The sequence below is a fragment of the Trichoderma evansii genome, assembly GCF_050947405.1.
Source record: "Trichoderma evansii strain SZMC 28006 chromosome Unknown GGI43scaffold_9, whole genome shotgun sequence".
Classification (NCBI taxonomy): Eukaryota; Fungi; Ascomycota; class Sordariomycetes; order Hypocreales; family Hypocreaceae; genus Trichoderma; species Trichoderma evansii.
In genome coordinates this window covers 936055-953082 of record NW_028145197.1, presented here as the reverse complement: position 1 = coordinate 953082, position 17028 = coordinate 936055, and the positions used below count along the sequence as shown (strand labels likewise).

Sequence of the window (17028 nt, the reverse complement as noted above, 5' to 3'; positions counted from 1 at the left end):
GGACCTACCACCGTTAATTTCTCGTCAAGCCTCTTCAAGAAACCCTGATTGATAAATAAAAGAGATATTAATCATAATAATGCAACTAGCTAGTAATAATACCTAGTCGCGTGAGTAATATTTTAATAAAATAAAAAACAAACAAAAACAAGAAAAATAAACCCGTCGACGTTGATACAATAATGTGCGTTAAGTGGCTTTGTGATGTGCTCCTCATGTCAGAACTTTGAAAAACTCTGAAAAGGTTGGAATGTGTAAAACTACCCGATAGCTGCCAGCTACAGCTTTCCAAGCTCAGCTCCATTTCCTCCCCCACAGTGAGGACAGTGTAAGATTTCATATATCACGGAAATAAAGTTGTGGCTACGGGTCTAGTCGAGCTAAGCCTAGAAACCGGATACTACGATTTTTCCAAACAGCCTGTCAAGCATTTGGGCCCCTCCGAAACTCCCGAGCTTGTCTGAGCTGACATTCAGATAGTTCGATTCCAGCGCCATTGACGTGATGATGTTTTTGCAAGTGCCTCACCTCGTCTCAGCGCTCTGAGCTTGTAGGGCTGTCAAAAGAGAGTTCTGGGGGTTTCCACTTTTGCGGGCGGTTAATATAGAAGAGAAAAAAAGCAAGTTGTTCGCCTATAAGCTCTGTGTATGTTCGGCGTATGACAGGAAAAATTACGCAATAATCGGAGTGAGATTGAAGCGAAAACGAAAGGAAAATAATTACGTATGACTGGAGAGAATCATTAAGTAGTATGGCAGTATTGACCAGAGTTCATGGCGTTGGGCTCTTGACAGCATCAATTGTGCTCTAGCTCACTGAGTTCGCCGCGTGACTACGAGAGTCTAGATGTATACCACACGCCTCTCAAAGAGTCTCGAATAGCCACCAAGCTATCCACCTGACTGAAATATTTTCTCAACACCACCACCGGAGAAGCTATCACGAGATTGACAGCTTGAGCTTCATGAGGCTGCCACGGCTAACCGCTAAGGTTAATTAGCGGGCGCCATGCCACAATGGGCAGTACGTCCTTGGCTCTAGTCACGTTTTTCCCTTCAAACCAATATCGCCGATCCCACGGCTGGCCAGAAGCCACCATCCTTTGCGCAACTGATAGAAGCATGGTGGCTTGAGTCCGTGAAGCGCTATTGGCCGTTTGCGGATCATGGAGCTATGCGCGCGATGCAGCTCCATCTGCCTCAGCGCTCTGAAGCGAGAGCTGCCTGCTAGCCTGGCGTCTCGACTGGGGGCGAAAGAGGGGATGGTGTTGCTCGAAGATGGCTCGACTCTGTCCCAGTCGGCAACAAGATGCCGACTGTGTTGCCTCATCCAAGAGGCGCTTCTCTGCAGCCTTCAGAGCTCTGTCACCAAGGACAGGGGCGCTCCAATCGGGGCGCTCTCATTAGCCCGTGAAGCTGTTGTTCTCGAGCCAAAGGTCGACTCCCAAGGATCAACGTTTCCTGATCCGCCAACCGGGGGTTCGCACTTGACGGGGCTGAATGTCACTGCAACTGAGTCAACTACTGGACAACTATTGCAAGCCAAGATCCGACTCTACACACATGGCCAGCGTATGTGGGCTTCATAGTATATTAGTCAAGGTTGTTTTAGCTTACAGCTAGCGATAGACAAAGGCCCTCGCCACCGTCATGATATTGTAGGCAGGCCTCCGTTGCAAGGACCAGCGAGTCCCGAGTCGTTTTCCTTGGTCGAAAGATGGCTGGGCGCTTGTAAAAGGGACCATCCATGTTGCTGGGAAACTCTATCGGGGGAGCTCTTAAACGAGTCTCAACTACCAGAGCTACCAAGTAGAGTAATTCGCGTTACGGGCAACAGCGTGAGGCTACTACCGTCAGGAGGCCAGCGCGGAAGATATGCCACCTTGAGTCATTGCTGGGGCTCTTCTGGGAGACAGCCCCTGAAGACAACTCGGGCGAATCTCCAGGACCATCTTCATGATATTCCTTGGGCATCGATTCCAAAGACTTTCCAAGACGCAATTACAGTCACTCGCAATATCGGCCTTGAATATGTCTGGATTGACTCACTTTGTATCGTGCAAGATGACCATCAAGACTGGCTAAAGGAGTCAAAGCGCATGGGCTCTATATACGAGCAGGCAGAGATCACCATCGCCGCTTCTCATACCCCGGGCTGCTGGGAGGGATTTTTTTTCGCTCGCCGTCCACCGCCTCCCCCGGTAGAGATTCCCAGCTTCTTCTCCCACGAGACAGACGCATCTAAAGTACAGGTTTTCGCAACTATTCGGCGGGATACTGCCACCAATACATTTCCGGAGTTTGGTACACTTAACAGTCGTGCCTGGGCTACTCAAGAATGGCTTTTATCTAGGCGCATAGTCTTTTTTACCAAGGGAACCATCATCTGGTCTTGCAAGGCCATTACTCAGCGTGAGACAGGAGAGCGGTGCTACAGTGTATCACGAAATACGCGCTGGAAGAATATCATAGAACAGTACAGCGACCGCCAGTTGACTTTTCCAACGGATAGATTGATTGCACTAGAGGGTCTGCGAAGAGAGCTGGGAAAGAAGATTGCATGTGAATATGCCTTTGGTGTATGGAAAGAGTCTCTTCCCAACCAGTTACTATGGCAAGTAACCAAACGGATAGGGGGGACTGATATTTCAGACCCTCTCAAGCTGCCAACGTGGACATGGGCGCATGTCCCATCTGGAGTGCGGTTTCTGACGATTGATAGAGCCAAGAATTTGTGCGATTCAATTGCTTTTGAGGACGACGATGCAAGACGCATGAGTCTCCAAGGACGAGCGAAGCGTCTTTCTCACCTGACAACAACGCTGGACTTCAAACAAGGAGATGCTGTTACTGAAGCTATATACGCGGATATAACATCATCTCACGCCAAATCAACCAGGTCCATGGCTCAGTTCATATTGGACCAAGGTGGCTCTCCCATAGGATGGGTTGTCTTTGACCTCGCCTCGGAAGATACAACTTCTGAACCCATTATGTGTCTTGCTCTTATGGGCAGCATTGGGCGGCGAGAAGAACAAGCTGAGAGACGCACCGGCAAGGTCGTTTCAAAGAAGCTTCGACATTATTGGGTGCTGATGGTACGGCAGCGGGGTGATGGTAGATACTATAGAGTTGGGATTGGAAAGACATATGGATCAAAGTGGTGGCAAGACGCTGAAAGCAAGACTCTAGAGTTGGTTTGAAGGAGAATTGGCCAATGTGAAGAATTGGCTGAAGATGTGACATTTGTATGTTGTTGTTTTATGCTTGTATTGGTGTGGGTCCAGTGTTGAATAATATGGCTGGCTCGATTCATGTACTCGGCATGATTTTATAGGTACAATCTAGTACTACGGCTGTTATGAAATAAAGAGCGATTGTCTCAAATGACCAAATCCAACATGTTCCCCAAAAAGATCTGATATAAATAATATGCAATATGCTTATTTGAGGCTGTACAGCGCGTCATCGATGAAACTCTGCAATCCGCATGTGCAGCTTCTGAGTTCCAAAAAGACCCCGCCATCAGATAGCGGCGCTGCACGCTCAGGGGTTGAAAAACGTTGATGCCTTGCGGCCTCACGAGCTGCCGCGCCCTCTGATTGGCCGGCGTGCTAGTCTAGCAGTAGATCCCAGCGACAGCATACGGACACCTATTCGCCAGAGCTTCTGTTGAATACCTGAGAATCGTCACCTCCTCAACAAGGCGAGCACGGCGATAACAGTCGATTTACGTGGCAAAAGGGCTACCAGACAAGCTAGGCGGGGAATCAATACGCCCCAGCTTCTCTCAGTGAGCCTGAGGCGCGTAAAGCTCTCTCACGCCCCTCTCTGAAGCCCAGCCTGGGAAGCTTTCCTCTTTGCGCAGGGCTTCCTCTCGATGCACCCACGCAGATAAGCTTGCCGTGCCGTTATGGGCTCGAATATTGGCAACGGCCTTGGAGGAATGGATCTAAGCGGCGCAATGCAGGGCAATCCGTCCAACCAGCCGCCGGCTACTGAATACACGCTTCAGGGCGTGATGCGCTTTCTCCAGACTGAGTGGCACCGACACGAACGCGACCGAAATGCCTGGGAGATTGAGAAGCAGGAGATGAAGGGGAGGATAGCGAACCTCGAGGGCCAAGCGAGAAGGGCAGACGCTACGCAGAAGGCGCTGAAGAAATACGTATCCATCCTTGAACGAAAAATCAAGGACCAGGCTGCGCAGCTCAACGGCACCTCTACTACCGAGGATGCTGACTCGGAGAAGAAGGATCGCGCTGCCAAGATTCAAGAGAAGCTGCGATGTGGGATATCCTTTCTTTCCCCGGCAATATGAGCCTGGAATTTAACCATTACTGACCGCAAAACCAGCCTCATCTGAGAAACAGCCAGTTCCGGGCGTCGAAGGCATCGAAGTCGAGAAGACAGACGACGAGTCACAGCGAACAGAGCTCAAGACGTTTTTGGACCAATGCCAATCCGAGTTTATGTATCTCATGATTACCCCAGCGAATCCTCTACCGCCTCGCGAGTCACCCCCGCTACCGATTTTAGAAGATCTACGAGAAGCCGAAGCCTTTGGTATGCCTGGCGCGCAGCTCATGGAACGACAATATCAGCTTCCTATGCGACAAGGGCCAAACCACATGCAGGATATGAACTCAAGACAACACCCAGGCCCCAACTCTTTGCAACAGCAACAATCCAAGTTCATCTCAAACGCCCCCGAGATGCAACCGCAGATGGTGCGCTCCGTAAACGATCACCAACAGCAGTCTCTCTTTCACAACTCAAATGAGTGGCAGCAACAGCAGCAGCAGCCCATTTCAGTGACTACACGGCCTGTGGAAGACGGTGCACCGCGACCCAACCACTCTACCGAGACAATGGGTGCGATAGAAGAGTCTATAGAGCTGAGAGAAAAGCCTCCAGCTGCCCCTGATCCTGAAGGCTGGGAGTTTCCCGATGGCTCATTCCCAGAGCCTGCTGCTGGCCACCCACCATCGCAAACTCCTTCTTACCGATCCGATACCGACGCGTTTCCAAACGCAGATTACTTGACCAAGTCCCCGAATCGAGCTCCACCTCACCGAAGAAAGAGCTCCATGTCCAAGAGACGTAACAGCGATCACGATTTGCTGACTGGCGCAAACCAAAAGGCTGAGAGCGGCAGTTTCAAGCTACGATTTGGGCTGAGGGGACATCTCAACACTATTCGTACAGTCATATTCTCGGGCGGAGGTAGCCCTGGCGAGCCTGAGATTTGCACAGCTGGTGACGACGGCATGATTAAACGATTCCACATCCCACGGCTGGACGGCAACGCTGCCGCTTCTAACAATGCCGCATCTGATCTGGACGTCACTGCAAATTTTACACACCGTGGCCACGCTGGTGCCATTTTATCTCTGGCATCATGGTCTCTCGCCCCCAACTTTTCCACTGGGGGTCGTGCTCAGGGTGATGGCTGGATCTTCTCTGGAGGTCAAGATGCCACCATCCGAGTCTGGGAACGTGGCAGAGTCGATCCCAAGGCAACGCTTGAAGGACATACAGACGCTGTATGGGCTCTTTGCGTCTTGCCTACAACACTGGGAGCAGTGTTTGGCAATGCAAGCAACTACGGAACCCCTGACCGAATACTGCTTGTCTCCGGTGCAGCGGATGGAACTGTGAGGCTCTGGTCAGTAAGTGCCCCTCCTCAGCCAACCTCACCGCAGCCGGGATCAACTCGGGCACCATCGGGACGCGGAGGACGGGTGCGTGGCAACTCAATGAGCTCTGGCAGTGGCTTTTCCAACTCTCCCCAACCCACGGTGGCTTCAAATTCACCCTTTAATCACACACTTGTGCATGTCTTGTCTAGAACAGATGGATCTACAGCAAGCCCGACTTGCATTACACCTCTTGGAGGCTCAGGAGAGACCTTTGTCGTTTCCTACTCGGACGCGGCTGTCATTGTGTACGATACAAAGACGGGTGAGCAGGTTGGCTACATGGACAGCTTGGAGACGTATGATGGCACGATAAAGACGAGCGTCAATGCGGTGGTGGCTACTACAATCGGACTAGACCAAGGAAACCAGCATCACGGCACCAATATTGGCGGAGAAGAAGATCCGGCCACGGGAGGACCAACTGGTGGTGGACGCTCGATGGCTGGTTCTGGCGTAGAGGGCACCATCATCTCTGGCCACGAGGATCGCTTTGTACGATTCTTTGATGCCAATAGCGGTAAGTTGAACTTTAGATGTCCCCTAAAAGAATGAAAATACTGATTATCCCCAATAGGTCAATGCACGTACAATATGCTGGCCCATCCCGACGCCATCTCCAGTCTATCGCTCAGCCCTGATGGGCGCGAGCTTGTAAGTGCCGGCCACGACGCCTCGCTCCGGTTCTGGAGCCTGGAGAAGAGATCATGTATCCAGGAAATCACAAGCCATCGGGTAATGCGAGGAGAGGGCATCTGCACGTGCGTATGGAGTCAGGACGGCAAGTGGGTGGTTAGCGGAGGGGGCGACGGCATTGTTAAGGTGTTTGCGCGATAATGTATCATGGTTTATTCAAAAAAGAAAGAGGCATCCTGTTTTTCTGTTTTCAGAATGAGTGATGATGATGGTGATGAATGAATAGATTGATGGGCCTTGGGAAACTGGCAGGTATGACGTTTTGGGAGAAGCATGTATTCTTTTCTATTTTCAGGTTGAGGGCGGAGATGTTTGTGGATGTATAAATATATTGGTGTGTACAGAGTAGAATGGATAGGTATGCATTGGAGAGGGAATTCTACTCGTCGATACCCGGCAATATGCACTTTTCTTATCTTTTATTGTGTCATGTTCAATTGTGGTGTTGCTTGTGGTGAAGAGTTGTAAATGTACTGCTTGCAGTATATAAGATACAATAATTCAGCCACTTTCAAGATCGATCCGCTACACTGGCTGTCCACAGTCAGTTACGTCTTCCGTAGTATAGTGGTCAGTATGCAAGCTTGTCACGCTTGAGACCCGGGTTCAATTCCCGGCGGGAGAGATCCGCCAGCCCTCCAAGAGGGTGTTCTTTTTTGCTTTTTTGCCGTATTCTGCTATATTTAGCCAGTTTTGAGAATTCTACTAATTTTGCTTCCATGCATAGCCTTTTGGATTAATTTTTTTCCAGTTGCTACCTCGTACTTACCTCGTACTGTACCTTGATAAAACAACAAGAGCACAGACGCGAAACACCCCACGTATCTGGTCAGCGCTTACCGCCTATGCTCGACGCATGGCCCTCTGCTGCGACGAATGCCGGGCCGATCGGCATTTTTGTCCCGAAAGCTGGCGTAGGCGTCTGCAGCTCAAGTGGGTTCCCCGGGAAATACGGCATGGCATGGAAGCGAAGCGCAAGCCTCTTTTCCCAAGCTGGGCTGGGCTGAGGACGACTCGAGTATCCAAGGGGATGGGAAAACGGGCACTTGCAGATACGCATGCGGCGGTGGAGATTGGCAATAACAGGCAGCTGGGTTCTAGAATCCCGCTGAGGGACGCGTGCGTAGACTATTGACGATGGCAGCTACTGGATGGTACATGCGGCCGGCACGAATTTGCCATTTTTTTTTTTTTTTCTTTTTTTTTTTTTTTTTTTTTTTTTTTTTCTTTTTTCTTTTTTTCTTTTTATCATTTTCTTGAAGGGGGCGTGCGCTCTTGTCCGGTGGCAGAGGTGGGGATGAGCTGGGTGGTGCGACATGTGAGAGAAGAGACGAGACGGCAAATTAAAACAAAGAGCCAAGCAGAGCAGAGGCAGAGCAGAGCAAAAGCAGCAAAAGCAACAAGGCAAAACGAAAAGCAAACTTTACCCCATACTACTCACTGCTCCGGCAATGCATGCAAGACTCGTCAGCACAACGAGAAGCGCCCCCCTCGTTTTTCTTGGCATTTCTTGTGTCGTGTGCTCATTTACTGCGAAGGTGCTCCGTACTAGAGGGCAATGGGGAAATGATCAGTCTCAAGTGCTCTTCTCCTTGGTCTTGGCGATTTTTATTTTAGGGGGCTCTCGTGTGGTTTAATCAAATCAGAAAGGAGATTTGGCTTGGGCGGCCGCGCGAGGCTGAGTGGATATCCCCAATGTATGTAGCCGGTACGCAGGATTCTGCAGCAGCAACCTCTTGGCGGCAAGGTATCCGGTACCCCTTTGCGCGTGCAGGCGGGGCGTGATTGGTGGACAGGCCGGATTTGGGCTGCCCAAGCGGCGAGGCGCCGGTGGCTTGTCCTGTTTTTGCGCAGTGATGACGCACGGAGGCGTGTGGCTGGAAAACGAGAATAACGAGACCAGGCCGACCACACGACTGTTTGCCGCGAGAGGCTTAGCGCTGGGCGTTAGTCGAGGTGGTGCTAGCTGGACTGAGTAGGAGAGGGGGAAATGCGAACGAGAGGGAGGAGATGAGAAGGATTTTTGCTTGGGATCTCTGGTCTGCAGAGGAGCAGCGCAGCGCCCAATGGCTGAGGGAGTGAGTGAGTGAGTGAATAAAGCTGCTGCGGCAGAGATAACGCCATATCAAGCGGCAAAATAAAGAAACACAAACAAAGCAACGTATCTAGATAGAACTACAGCCAAAAAGGCAACTCGGGCTGGATGATCGTCGTCTCACACACCAGCAGATTCGCAGTTTTGCAGCTTTTAGCACTGCGACCCAGGCCCAGTCATGCCCGTTATCCGTTATACAGTAGTACATACAAATTCTCCCACAACCCGTATCGTCTCGTCTGCCTTCTCCGGATTTTATTCCCATCGTAGCGTCGCTCCACTAACGCATGTGTATGACCCTGGTGCTTCAAAACGAAGGCCCGCCTGCATTAGGCCGGGTCTCTTCCCTCCCCCCCTTGTCCCGTTTTTATTCTTCTATAATGTTCCTAGGACTACTGCAACAAGGTGTGCGGCATCGTATCACTTTTTGTTTTCTTACAGGCGGGAACAGACGCTGTCTGGGAAAAGCTAAAATCCAGGAATGTTAGACGGCTCTGGGGTCTTGGCGATTACGCAGCCCTTGCTGGTTTTGGTGTGAGGCGAATAATGCGGATGTGTTTTGTGTGTGTTTTTTTCCCTTTTCCTTTTTTTGGGGTGACTGAAAGCCCAGCCCGGAGTGGGATACGACGGAAAGTCAATGTCGTGGCCTTGGCCGCCGTCATTCTGCTGTCAAGCCACGTAATTTCGGGGCACTGTCAGGACAGCGTCAGGAAAGCAGAAAAGAGACAGAATAGCCGGGTTTAGTAACAGAAAGACGGTTGACTAAAATAAAGAGGCGCGAGTAAATCCAGAAGAAGCTTCTTTTTTACTTCTCCTCTTCGTATCTTCTCTTCTTTTCCTCCCTCTTCCCTTTACTTCGACTTGTACCAAAGACTATTTCGTGACGTCCATTGTCCAACTGTCACTGTCTCTTGGCAGGGCCGCTCGCCGCATTGTTAATTATAGCACCCAGCTTATACTGCACACGCCCGCCCACAAACGCTATTAGACACACCACACACCAAAAGGCACCGCTTAGCCGACCTAACCACCAATCCTTGCCCCCCCGTCCTATCTCAGCTCTCTGTCTCTAATTCTCCTCCCCTCTCCCCTTTTTTAATTAGTCTAGCCCTTGGTTCTTTTTTCTTTATTTTTACCATTTTGCCCTTTTTACCATTTATTCTTTTTAGGCTTCTTCTTTTGAACGTCTCATTGTGTGACGAAGCGGCTCTTTCGGGCCTTTTTGGGTGTTCGTCTCATTGGTTACTCCATTTCAAAGAGAAAGTCTTACATTCGCTTGGCGCTGCTCTTTTGAAACGAACATATCCGATCTTATAACGCCCCTACTTCACTACCGAAATATACTACCGTGCGTCGTCATCTTTTTGGGACACTGACAAAACGGGAGCACCCTTGGACCATATCGACGGGACTAGTCGTAGCTTGCTCCATCTTATTCTCCCTTTGAGGAATTTCGATATTCGATCTTGATTCAGGGCATCCCAGACGTGGAATACTGATACATGCTATCCTTGACTGGGCAGTGATTCTCGTTTGCTGCAAGCCCGCTTGAATCTTTCGCCTTACCTATACTCTCTTCCTCTCTTCTACTCTTTTTTTCCTCTACCTATACGACTTATACACCGCCGCCACAATGATACCCTCATCCGTGATTTCGCTCCTCTTCGCCGCCCTAACCATCTCCTCCACCGTCGCCTCACCAACCGCACACTTCAACCGCAATAAGCGAGACAAGACACCCAAATACTTCATCGAGCCGGGCGGCAGTCTCGCCCTAGGCCACTACGACAAGCGCTACTTCAAGGCCGAGATCCCCTACGGCGAGCACCGCGACGTGCTGCGCCAGCTGATCCGCAGCTACTTGACGACGCTGCACGAGCACGGCGTCGAGACATGGCTCGCCCACGGCACGCTGCTGGGCTGGTGGTGGAACGGCCAGATCATGCCGTGGGACTACGACCTGGACGTGCAGGTGTCCAACAACACCATGCAGTGGCTCGGCGAGAACATGAACCGCACCGAGCACACCCACGTCTTTGACGGCACCTCCAAGACGTACCTGCTCGACATCAACCCGCACCACGTCGACATTGACCGCGGCGACGGCATGAACATCATCGACGGGCGCTGGATCGACACCACAAACGGCATGTTCATCGACATCACCGGCGTGCGCGAGCGCGAGCGCGACCGTCCCGGCGTCTGGAGCTGCAAGAACAAGCACCGCTACGGCAGCCAGGACCTCTGGCCCATGCGCGTCACCGAGTTTGAGGGCGTCAAGGCGCGCATCCCGTACAACTTTGAGCAGATTCTGCGCGACGAGTACGGTGACAAGAGCTTGGTTGTCGAGGAATTCCAAGGGTAAGCGATCGCCGTTTCTTTTTACCTTTTTCAGATTTTTTTTCTCTTCCTTTGCATTTAATTCGTCGAGGACAAATATGTCTTTGCTGGGTGAATGGTATTGGGATTTGAAGGGGGAAAGACCCCTTTTTGTTTTCAATGACCGCTTCTCCTAAAAAAGCGTTGTCGTCATTTTTGAGGGAGGCTGAAGTCTTGGCATCGCAGCCCTACGATCTGCTCAGCACAAGCACCACCCGCACAGCCCCATTTAGCCTGCACTCTTCCAATATTCTCTTTTATCCGCTTTTATTGTATTTTGTTTGATTTTTATTTGAAAACCTTGGTCGCTAACGTTTTGTTTTGCAGTCACCGCTGGAACCCCGACATTAGCGAATGGGTCCAAATGTCCACCGACGAAATCAAGCAGCGCAGGGAAGAAGAGGAGGCCAGGATACAGGCAGAAGAGGAGAAGAAAAAGGCAAACGGGAACTAGGATTAGAGAGATTCTTCTTTCTATGAATTTCTCGCCATGCATATTTTTTTCTTCGGACAAATGGGCTCCTTTTAATACCTCTTTTCCCTCTCCTCCTCATTCTTCCTTGGTATATTTCCCTCAACACCATATTTCTTTTTAACTGGATCACAAAAGCGAAAAAGAGCATCGCAGGCGTTTTTATATAGTGGCGGGTTTTGATTTTTATTACCATTGTTTGGGTGAGAGACGTGGCCTGTACATAGTTGGATACAAGTCTTGTTTAATGAGTTCATGTCGAAATCACGTCGTGTGAGCAATGGGGAGTTTCAAAGGCTATTTTTCCCTGTTTTTATATCTGGATATGATATACTATGTACTATACATAAAATATATAAATATATATATGTCACATATACGAATACATTACAATAACCCATATTCGCCCAGCAGCAACATCTATGGCGTTACCATAATTTGTGACAAACGTGCTTTCACGCAAAAATCATTACACGCTCCTCTTATGCTATGTTTCAATCCACCTCTTCCATACTTTCAAATCCTTCTTCGCGTCTCTACGCTCATCCCACGCTCGAATACGACACGCTGATCCTAAATCTACCAGAGGCACCAAGCTTGGTCGTCCATGTGCGCATTGGAAAGGAAATGCGCATCGCGCAAGTCGTTGCACAAGATGCTCGCACTCTCCAGCTGATAAAACATCATTGAACATTATAGCACCTGTAAAAATTGTTAGCAAAGCGACTAAAGCCGCTGCATATAGTACAAGAAAAGAAGAGGAGCTTACTTCGACAGGCCCTCGAGTGTAACAACTCGAGGATACCCCTCGGGCAGCCATGAAAGTCCGCCGTTAAAGATTGATTCAATGTCCCGTTTCCAGCACTGCGCGGCCGTGAAGGAATGATGCCTTCGTCATGGAGCTTCCATATCTCTTTGCGTATTAAATCCACTAAAAGTCGTGGTTCACCACGACAGCGCTCCAAAATGCTCGGAGGCAGAGCCGTAACTGTAACCGTATATTCCGCCGCTTGTTGCGTTGTCCTGTACATGATACCCCATGCTTCGAGGTGCCCTTGATACCGCTGTAATAAGCCATATTCGCGCTCCGAAGTTTCAAATATCAGTGGTCGCTCCAGAGACTCAATGACTGCTCTGAGAATCCCACTGGAAGCGTCTTCCCTGAAATATTCCGTCATGAGATCTTCTAGACGACACCTTTCATCAGCAGCATGTTGATCCAGCATCACCAGGGCGCAAGAGCTGCCTGGTTTTGGCGCATCCTTCATGTCCCGAAGCGGGAGTTTTAGCATGATGAATTTCTTGTCGACCTGTGCAATGACCTCTGCTCCTTCTAGAGCTGTTCGAGATACGCGGCCTTCTATGCCAATGGACGCAGCTTCGAATTTGACCCCTCCTTTGCCATCATTCCGACATCGATGCAAGCCGTGAACCAGCATTGTCTCACGTACTTGTACAGGTGCTTCATCATTGATACGCGGTACAAGAGATTGGGTTGGCTCAAAGACCGGGTTGCGCCACGACTTGAGAACATCTTTCAGCCATTCGCTTGGTTCTTCTCTCCCTCCCATCTCCTCCTTCTCTTCTGATATTCCGCCCGTCGTATCTGAATCATTCACTTTCAACCGCTTAGCCGTTTCGCTCAGCGATTCTTCTGCTGTCCTCTTAGGACGCTCAGCAAGTGAAAGGGGGACATTTTCGCAGATGTTCTCACTATCAGTTTCACTAGAATACGTGCTCTCAGCTTCTGGGCTAGGCGAATCTGGGATATCAAAAGGCTTGCGGAGCAGCTTTCCACCTTCTCCAACTAGCCTCTCCGTTGCGACAGTCTCCGAAGGCGTCAGAGCAGGTTCACGCCGGGTCGCCTTCTCTGCTGGCTTACTTTCTGTTCGTGGGCCAACCTTCATCCTACTCCAGCCGTCAAAAGGGCTGTCTGATAGGGATGAGGAATCTGACAGTAAAGCTTGCGAAGATGGAGGTATTGAAGCCGCAATTGATGGAGCCTTGTGACCTTTGGACGTTTTAGAGCTGCGATGCGGCGCGGTCGAAAATACAGACTTGTCTGAAGATAGCTGGACCTTTTGCGGACGCATGTGATGTTTCTTCAGAAAGCTATAAGTCATAGCTCTCAGCAAATCGATAATCTTTTGAAGGCCTCCGTGCGAGTGGCTAGAAATATCGTTTACATCAAAAACATCTTCGATTCCTTTGAGCGTGATGCGAAAGTAAAACATAGGCCATCTGTCTGCTCCTTTGGTCTTCTTCTGGGGATTTGGACCAACCCAGTCACCAGACTCCCCTTCTTTGCCCTCAGCTATCCCAAAGTCTGAACTTTTGAACATTTTGTTTACTTCTTCGTAAAGAACGTTGCTACCATACTCGTTTGAGATTGGCAGTATGCCTATGCTCATGAATTGAGATCGGCGTGTTGCCACGGGGGTTAAAGAAATGCAGCCCTTGATAGCAACGTGGCCAGCGGTCGCTGATACCGGCACCCACGACTCCATTTTGCCAGAATCTGCCAACGAAGCTTGTACAAAGTACCGTAGGGCCCTAGGAACCATACTCGCATTTTCTGGTGGCTTTAAACGCAGCTCGCGCTGTCCCTTGATTTCACACAAGAACACAGTGACTCCGGAAGACCAAGCCACAAGTAAACCGACAACATCGTGAACTAGGCGCCCCCATTCCTTGTCAAGCCCAGGTCGGTCTGCAAAGAGAGTGGCACGGTGTTTAACGCGAACAGGAAGCGAGCCAAATAAGTCATTAACTGCAACCCGCGTACCATGGTCAAATACATCAAATCTTTCTCCGGGAGATTGTGTCTGTCTCTTCAAGAGCTTGCCGTGGTGAATCGACAGGGAGTTGTGCGAGTTATGGCGTTGATGGTGAGATGTCACTGTAAGCAAGGACAGAGTGCTCAATGAAGCCAAAAATGTTCCCTGCCTGCCATGCAGTCCTTGCTGAGTCGGAAATTTGGAAGAGTCTTTACACAAAAAAATTAGTATCCACTCAGTAAGCCGCAGATTTTAGTCTTCATACAATAAGACTTCCCAAGCCCTCCATCCTCTGAAAAATCTCCGGGGACAATGCCCACTCCATTGTCTTCTACGGTACAATTCCCTCGCTCATACTCGACATAGATATTGATCTTGGTGGCACCAGCGTCAAGCGAATTCTTAAGCAGACCGCAGACAACACCATTCAGCGATGTGATGGTCGATGAGGATCTGATTTTACCAACGACATCCTCTGGGAGTAGCCTGATGGACATGGCACATGATGCTTCATTACAAGTAGCAGCCTGTGCTAGTCGAAACCAAAGCCGAAACGGACGTTTGAACAAGCTCGCGACGTTGGCGAGCTGAAAGCTGATCTACGGGGTATCGTGACGTGAAAATGGATCCAGGGTTTATGTAAGATTAGCTTGCCACCATTTCGGGCATGGATCATCGACCAAATCCAAGCGCCACTTCGAGTCAGGGTCTACTGCGGGAGGAGTACTCCGGAAGCACAGACAAACGCGGGGAGGTGGATGTACTCGCAGAACTCTATTGCTGTAGTTCTCAATAAGAGGAGCCCACTTGATGTAGAGCTATCGTCAGGCGTGTGTCGTAGGCACCTCAACCGAGCATGGCGTTGTCTAGCTCAACAGCAGATGCGAAAGGCTGAGACCCTCTTTCTCCCAAATTAGACGCAGCATTTCGTCATCGTCAGCGACTGCTTCACTTCCTTCATGTGATCCCGGCTCATCACGTGATGGACCCCTGCCCTTTGAATGCCGAAATGATGCTCAAGCAACGCTATTGCTTCTAGCGTTGCACCATCAGGATGGTTGGACGGGCTTCAACCTCTTCGCGATCTGCCATCTACGCTTCTCCCTCGCATCTTATTTCCGCACGCCACGCTCCTTTGATCCCGCCGTTGGACGACTGAGAGACCATCGTCCCAGTAGCCGATTCTGCGAGTCTTAGCCTTTGTCCAAGGCCCCTCTCCCCCTTCTTTAATCTCCATCTTTAATCTCCATCTCAGCCTGACGGTGTCGCCATCGCGCCAACTCCAAATCCGTTACTCCCTTCGAGCCGCACCCGCGGCATTCCCACTCGTTCGCCCTTGATGGCGACTACCGATTTTATCTCAGAGGCTCACGGTACTGTCTCCTTGCTTTTCGCCGCTGTCTTCGTCGTTGCCTGCCTCGCGTAAAATACTAGGGCGTTTCAGCCCAAGCAGCATCCCTTGTTGGGTTCTCAGCGGCATTCGTTCAAAAAACTAACCATCGATAGATCGCCAAGTACAACAAAGGAGAAGACCATTTTCAACATGGGTCAAAAAGCTCACCAATTTCAAGTCGTCGTCCGATGGCGAGCGACAGAAGCGACACATTAGAATAAAGCGTGGTCCCAAGCTCAACAACCCATATCCTCAATCCGGCCACGTTAGTAGCAATCATCCCAATGGACAAAGCTCGTACTCGTTTGCTACCGGCCGCACCGACTGCAGCCTTTCGACAATTGATCAGCCCACTCGCTTCTCGGCAGATGGATATGCACCACCGACTTCGGGAGGGAGGAGCCTGACAATGACCATATCGACCGAGACCGAAACTGATCCACCTCGATCCATCATCGCGCCGAGCCACGCGCCGAGCTCTGTAACAGGAACGAGCAGGACAGTTAATGGGGGGCACGAGTCCAGAAGAGGCGGCGATAGCACATTTTCGAGCCCTTCTCCATCAGTCAGATCACTCGCTACAACATTGACTACTATTCAATCCTTTGCTCCCCATGGGCAAGCTCCGGTAGCGCCAACTCACAGTATCACCCAGTCGATTCAATTCAGCCAGCCGTTCCCTACGACTTCACCGGCATCGGCTATACCATCGCATCTCATCCCGCCAAACCACCTGACGACGTACACTACAGCTACGGCCAATAACCTTCTTACAGACAATGCATCCATCTTGACTCTAGCCTCGTCGAGCAAGCGAGGCCGTCGTCGGTCGATGGATACCGATGCGTCTGTACGGGCCCTCGCGCCCTCGTCACTCTGGGGCGGCAGTCGTGAAAGTCTACCGCTGAGTGTTCTCAGTGCCAATATCGATCCATCCGGCATTCACAATGCCTCCAGGCTAGGAGCAGAGCGAAACAGCATATACTCTGCAACGGGTGTGGCGCCAGCCATTCCAAGCGAGCGTAACAGTATTTATACCAAGCAGGGCGACGGTGCAAGCGTTAGAAGTGGCCGCCTGGGACACAACCGACCCGACAGTGTGAGCGGCAGCGTTGCACTCGCCAGCCCCCGAGAGGTACCTGCTAAGAAGAGCCTTACCGAGAACCAAGAGGATATCCCGCTAACACCAGATTCCAAGGAGGACTAAATTTGCTTTTCAACTACCAATTTCTTCAGTTTGCTTTATTACCAGGCGTTTCGGAGGAAGTGCTGTCCGTATTCGATTAGACAGGCTAATATGCGTGGCTGGGTTTGGGTTTTCTTTTCTTTTATCTCTTTTCTTTTTCTTTCTTTTCTTCCACTCTCTTTGCCCCCTTTCTTAACTCTTTTTTTTTTTTCCTTTCTCTTTCAGCCGGGGGGGTAGAGACTTCAAAGATGTGACAAACGTGATACCCTTTAGCCTACGGGAAGTTGCGAGCAGTATTAAATTTGCTTTGTGTTTTTTTTTTTCGTGCTATG

The 17028-nt window shown here is 50.3% G+C and overlaps 5 protein-coding genes and 1 non-coding gene across 6 annotated transcripts; 5 read left to right on the top strand and 1 right to left on the bottom strand.

Annotated features, from left to right (window-relative positions):
* Window positions 1–753: 753 nt before the first annotated feature.
* GGI43DRAFT_374521 (HET domain-containing protein) lies at window positions 754–3489 on the top strand. The gene is made up of 2 exons (XM_083202592.1): window positions 754–1571; window positions 1629–3489. The coding sequence occupies exons 1-2, from the start codon at window positions 1166–1168 to the stop codon at window positions 3200–3202; spliced, it is 1980 nt and encodes a 659-aa protein (XP_083061012.1). The 5' UTR covers window positions 754–1165; the 3' UTR covers window positions 3203–3489.
* Window positions 3490–3654: 165 nt separating this feature from the next.
* On the top strand, window positions 3655–6810 carry GGI43DRAFT_404606 (WD40-repeat-containing domain protein). The gene is made up of 3 exons (XM_083205944.1): window positions 3655–4288; window positions 4356–6218; window positions 6276–6810. The coding sequence occupies exons 1-3, from the start codon at window positions 3913–3915 to the stop codon at window positions 6533–6535; spliced, it is 2499 nt and encodes an 832-aa protein (XP_083061011.1). The 5' UTR covers window positions 3655–3912; the 3' UTR covers window positions 6536–6810.
* A 137-nt stretch (window positions 6811–6947) lies between these two features.
* Window positions 6948–7019, top strand: GGI43DRAFT_t105. Its single transcript has one exon. It is a non-coding gene; the product is annotated as a tRNA-Asp (tRNA).
* A 2523-nt stretch (window positions 7020–9542) lies between these two features.
* On the top strand, window positions 9543–11471 carry GGI43DRAFT_374481 (LicD family-domain-containing protein). Its single transcript, XM_083202589.1, has 2 exons — window positions 9543–10850; window positions 11055–11471. The coding sequence occupies exons 1-2, from the start codon at window positions 10123–10125 to the stop codon at window positions 11320–11322; spliced, it is 996 nt and encodes a 331-aa protein (XP_083061010.1). The 5' UTR covers window positions 9543–10122; the 3' UTR covers window positions 11323–11471.
* A 210-nt stretch (window positions 11472–11681) lies between these two features.
* On the bottom strand, window positions 11682–14744 carry GGI43DRAFT_374494 (uncharacterized protein). Its single transcript, XM_083202590.1, has 3 exons — window positions 14383–14744; window positions 12110–14326; window positions 11682–12042 (listed from the first exon to the last, which is right to left on the bottom strand). Exons 1-3 carry the CDS (start codon window positions 14612–14614, stop codon window positions 11828–11830), a joined length of 2664 nt encoding a protein of 887 aa, XP_083061009.1. The 5' UTR covers window positions 14615–14744; the 3' UTR covers window positions 11682–11827.
* A 403-nt stretch (window positions 14745–15147) lies between these two features.
* GGI43DRAFT_374447 (uncharacterized protein) lies at window positions 15148–16983 on the top strand. The gene is made up of 2 exons (XM_083202588.1): window positions 15148–15490; window positions 15624–16983. The coding sequence occupies exons 1-2, from the start codon at window positions 15457–15459 to the stop codon at window positions 16715–16717; spliced, it is 1128 nt and encodes a 375-aa protein (XP_083061008.1). The 5' UTR covers window positions 15148–15456; the 3' UTR covers window positions 16718–16983.
* The last annotated feature ends 45 nt before the right edge of the window (window positions 16984–17028 follow it).

Coding starts and splice junctions, on each gene's coding strand:
- GGI43DRAFT_404606 (XM_083205944.1), top strand. CDS start 3,913: ATGGGCTCGAATATTGGCAACGGCCTTGGAGGAATGGATCTAAGCGGC. Junction 4,289..4,355: donor GATTCAAGAGAAGCTGCGAT/GTGGGATATCCT, acceptor CCGCAAAACCAG/CCTCATCTGAGAAACAGCCA. Junction 6,219..6,275: donor ATTCTTTGATGCCAATAGCG/GTAAGTTGAACT, acceptor TATCCCCAATAG/GTCAATGCACGTACAATATG.
- GGI43DRAFT_374521 (XM_083202592.1), top strand. CDS start 1,166: ATGGAGCTATGCGCGCGATGCAGCTCCATCTGCCTCAGCGCTCTGAAG. Junction 1,572..1,628: donor ACTCTACACACATGGCCAGC/GTATGTGGGCTT, acceptor AGCTAGCGATAG/ACAAAGGCCCTCGCCACCGT.
- GGI43DRAFT_374494 (XM_083202590.1), bottom strand. CDS start 14,614: ATGTCCATCAGGCTACTCCCAGAGGATGTCGTTGGTAAAATCAGATCC. Junction 14,327..14,382: donor AGGGCTTGGGAAGTCTTATT/GTATGAAGACTA, acceptor TTTTGTGTAAAG/ACTCTTCCAAATTTCCGACT. Junction 12,043..12,109: donor ACACTCGAGGGCCTGTCGAA/GTAAGCTCCTCT, acceptor CAATTTTTACAG/GTGCTATAATGTTCAATGAT.
- GGI43DRAFT_374481 (XM_083202589.1), top strand. CDS start 10,123: ATGATACCCTCATCCGTGATTTCGCTCCTCTTCGCCGCCCTAACCATC. Junction 10,851..11,054: donor GTTGTCGAGGAATTCCAAGG/GTAAGCGATCGC, acceptor TTGGCATCGCAG/CCCTACGATCTGCTCAGCAC.
- GGI43DRAFT_374447 (XM_083202588.1), top strand. CDS start 15,457: ATGGCGACTACCGATTTTATCTCAGAGGCTCACG. Junction 15,491..15,623: donor TTTTATCTCAGAGGCTCACG/GTACTGTCTCCT, acceptor AACCATCGATAG/ATCGCCAAGTACAACAAAGG.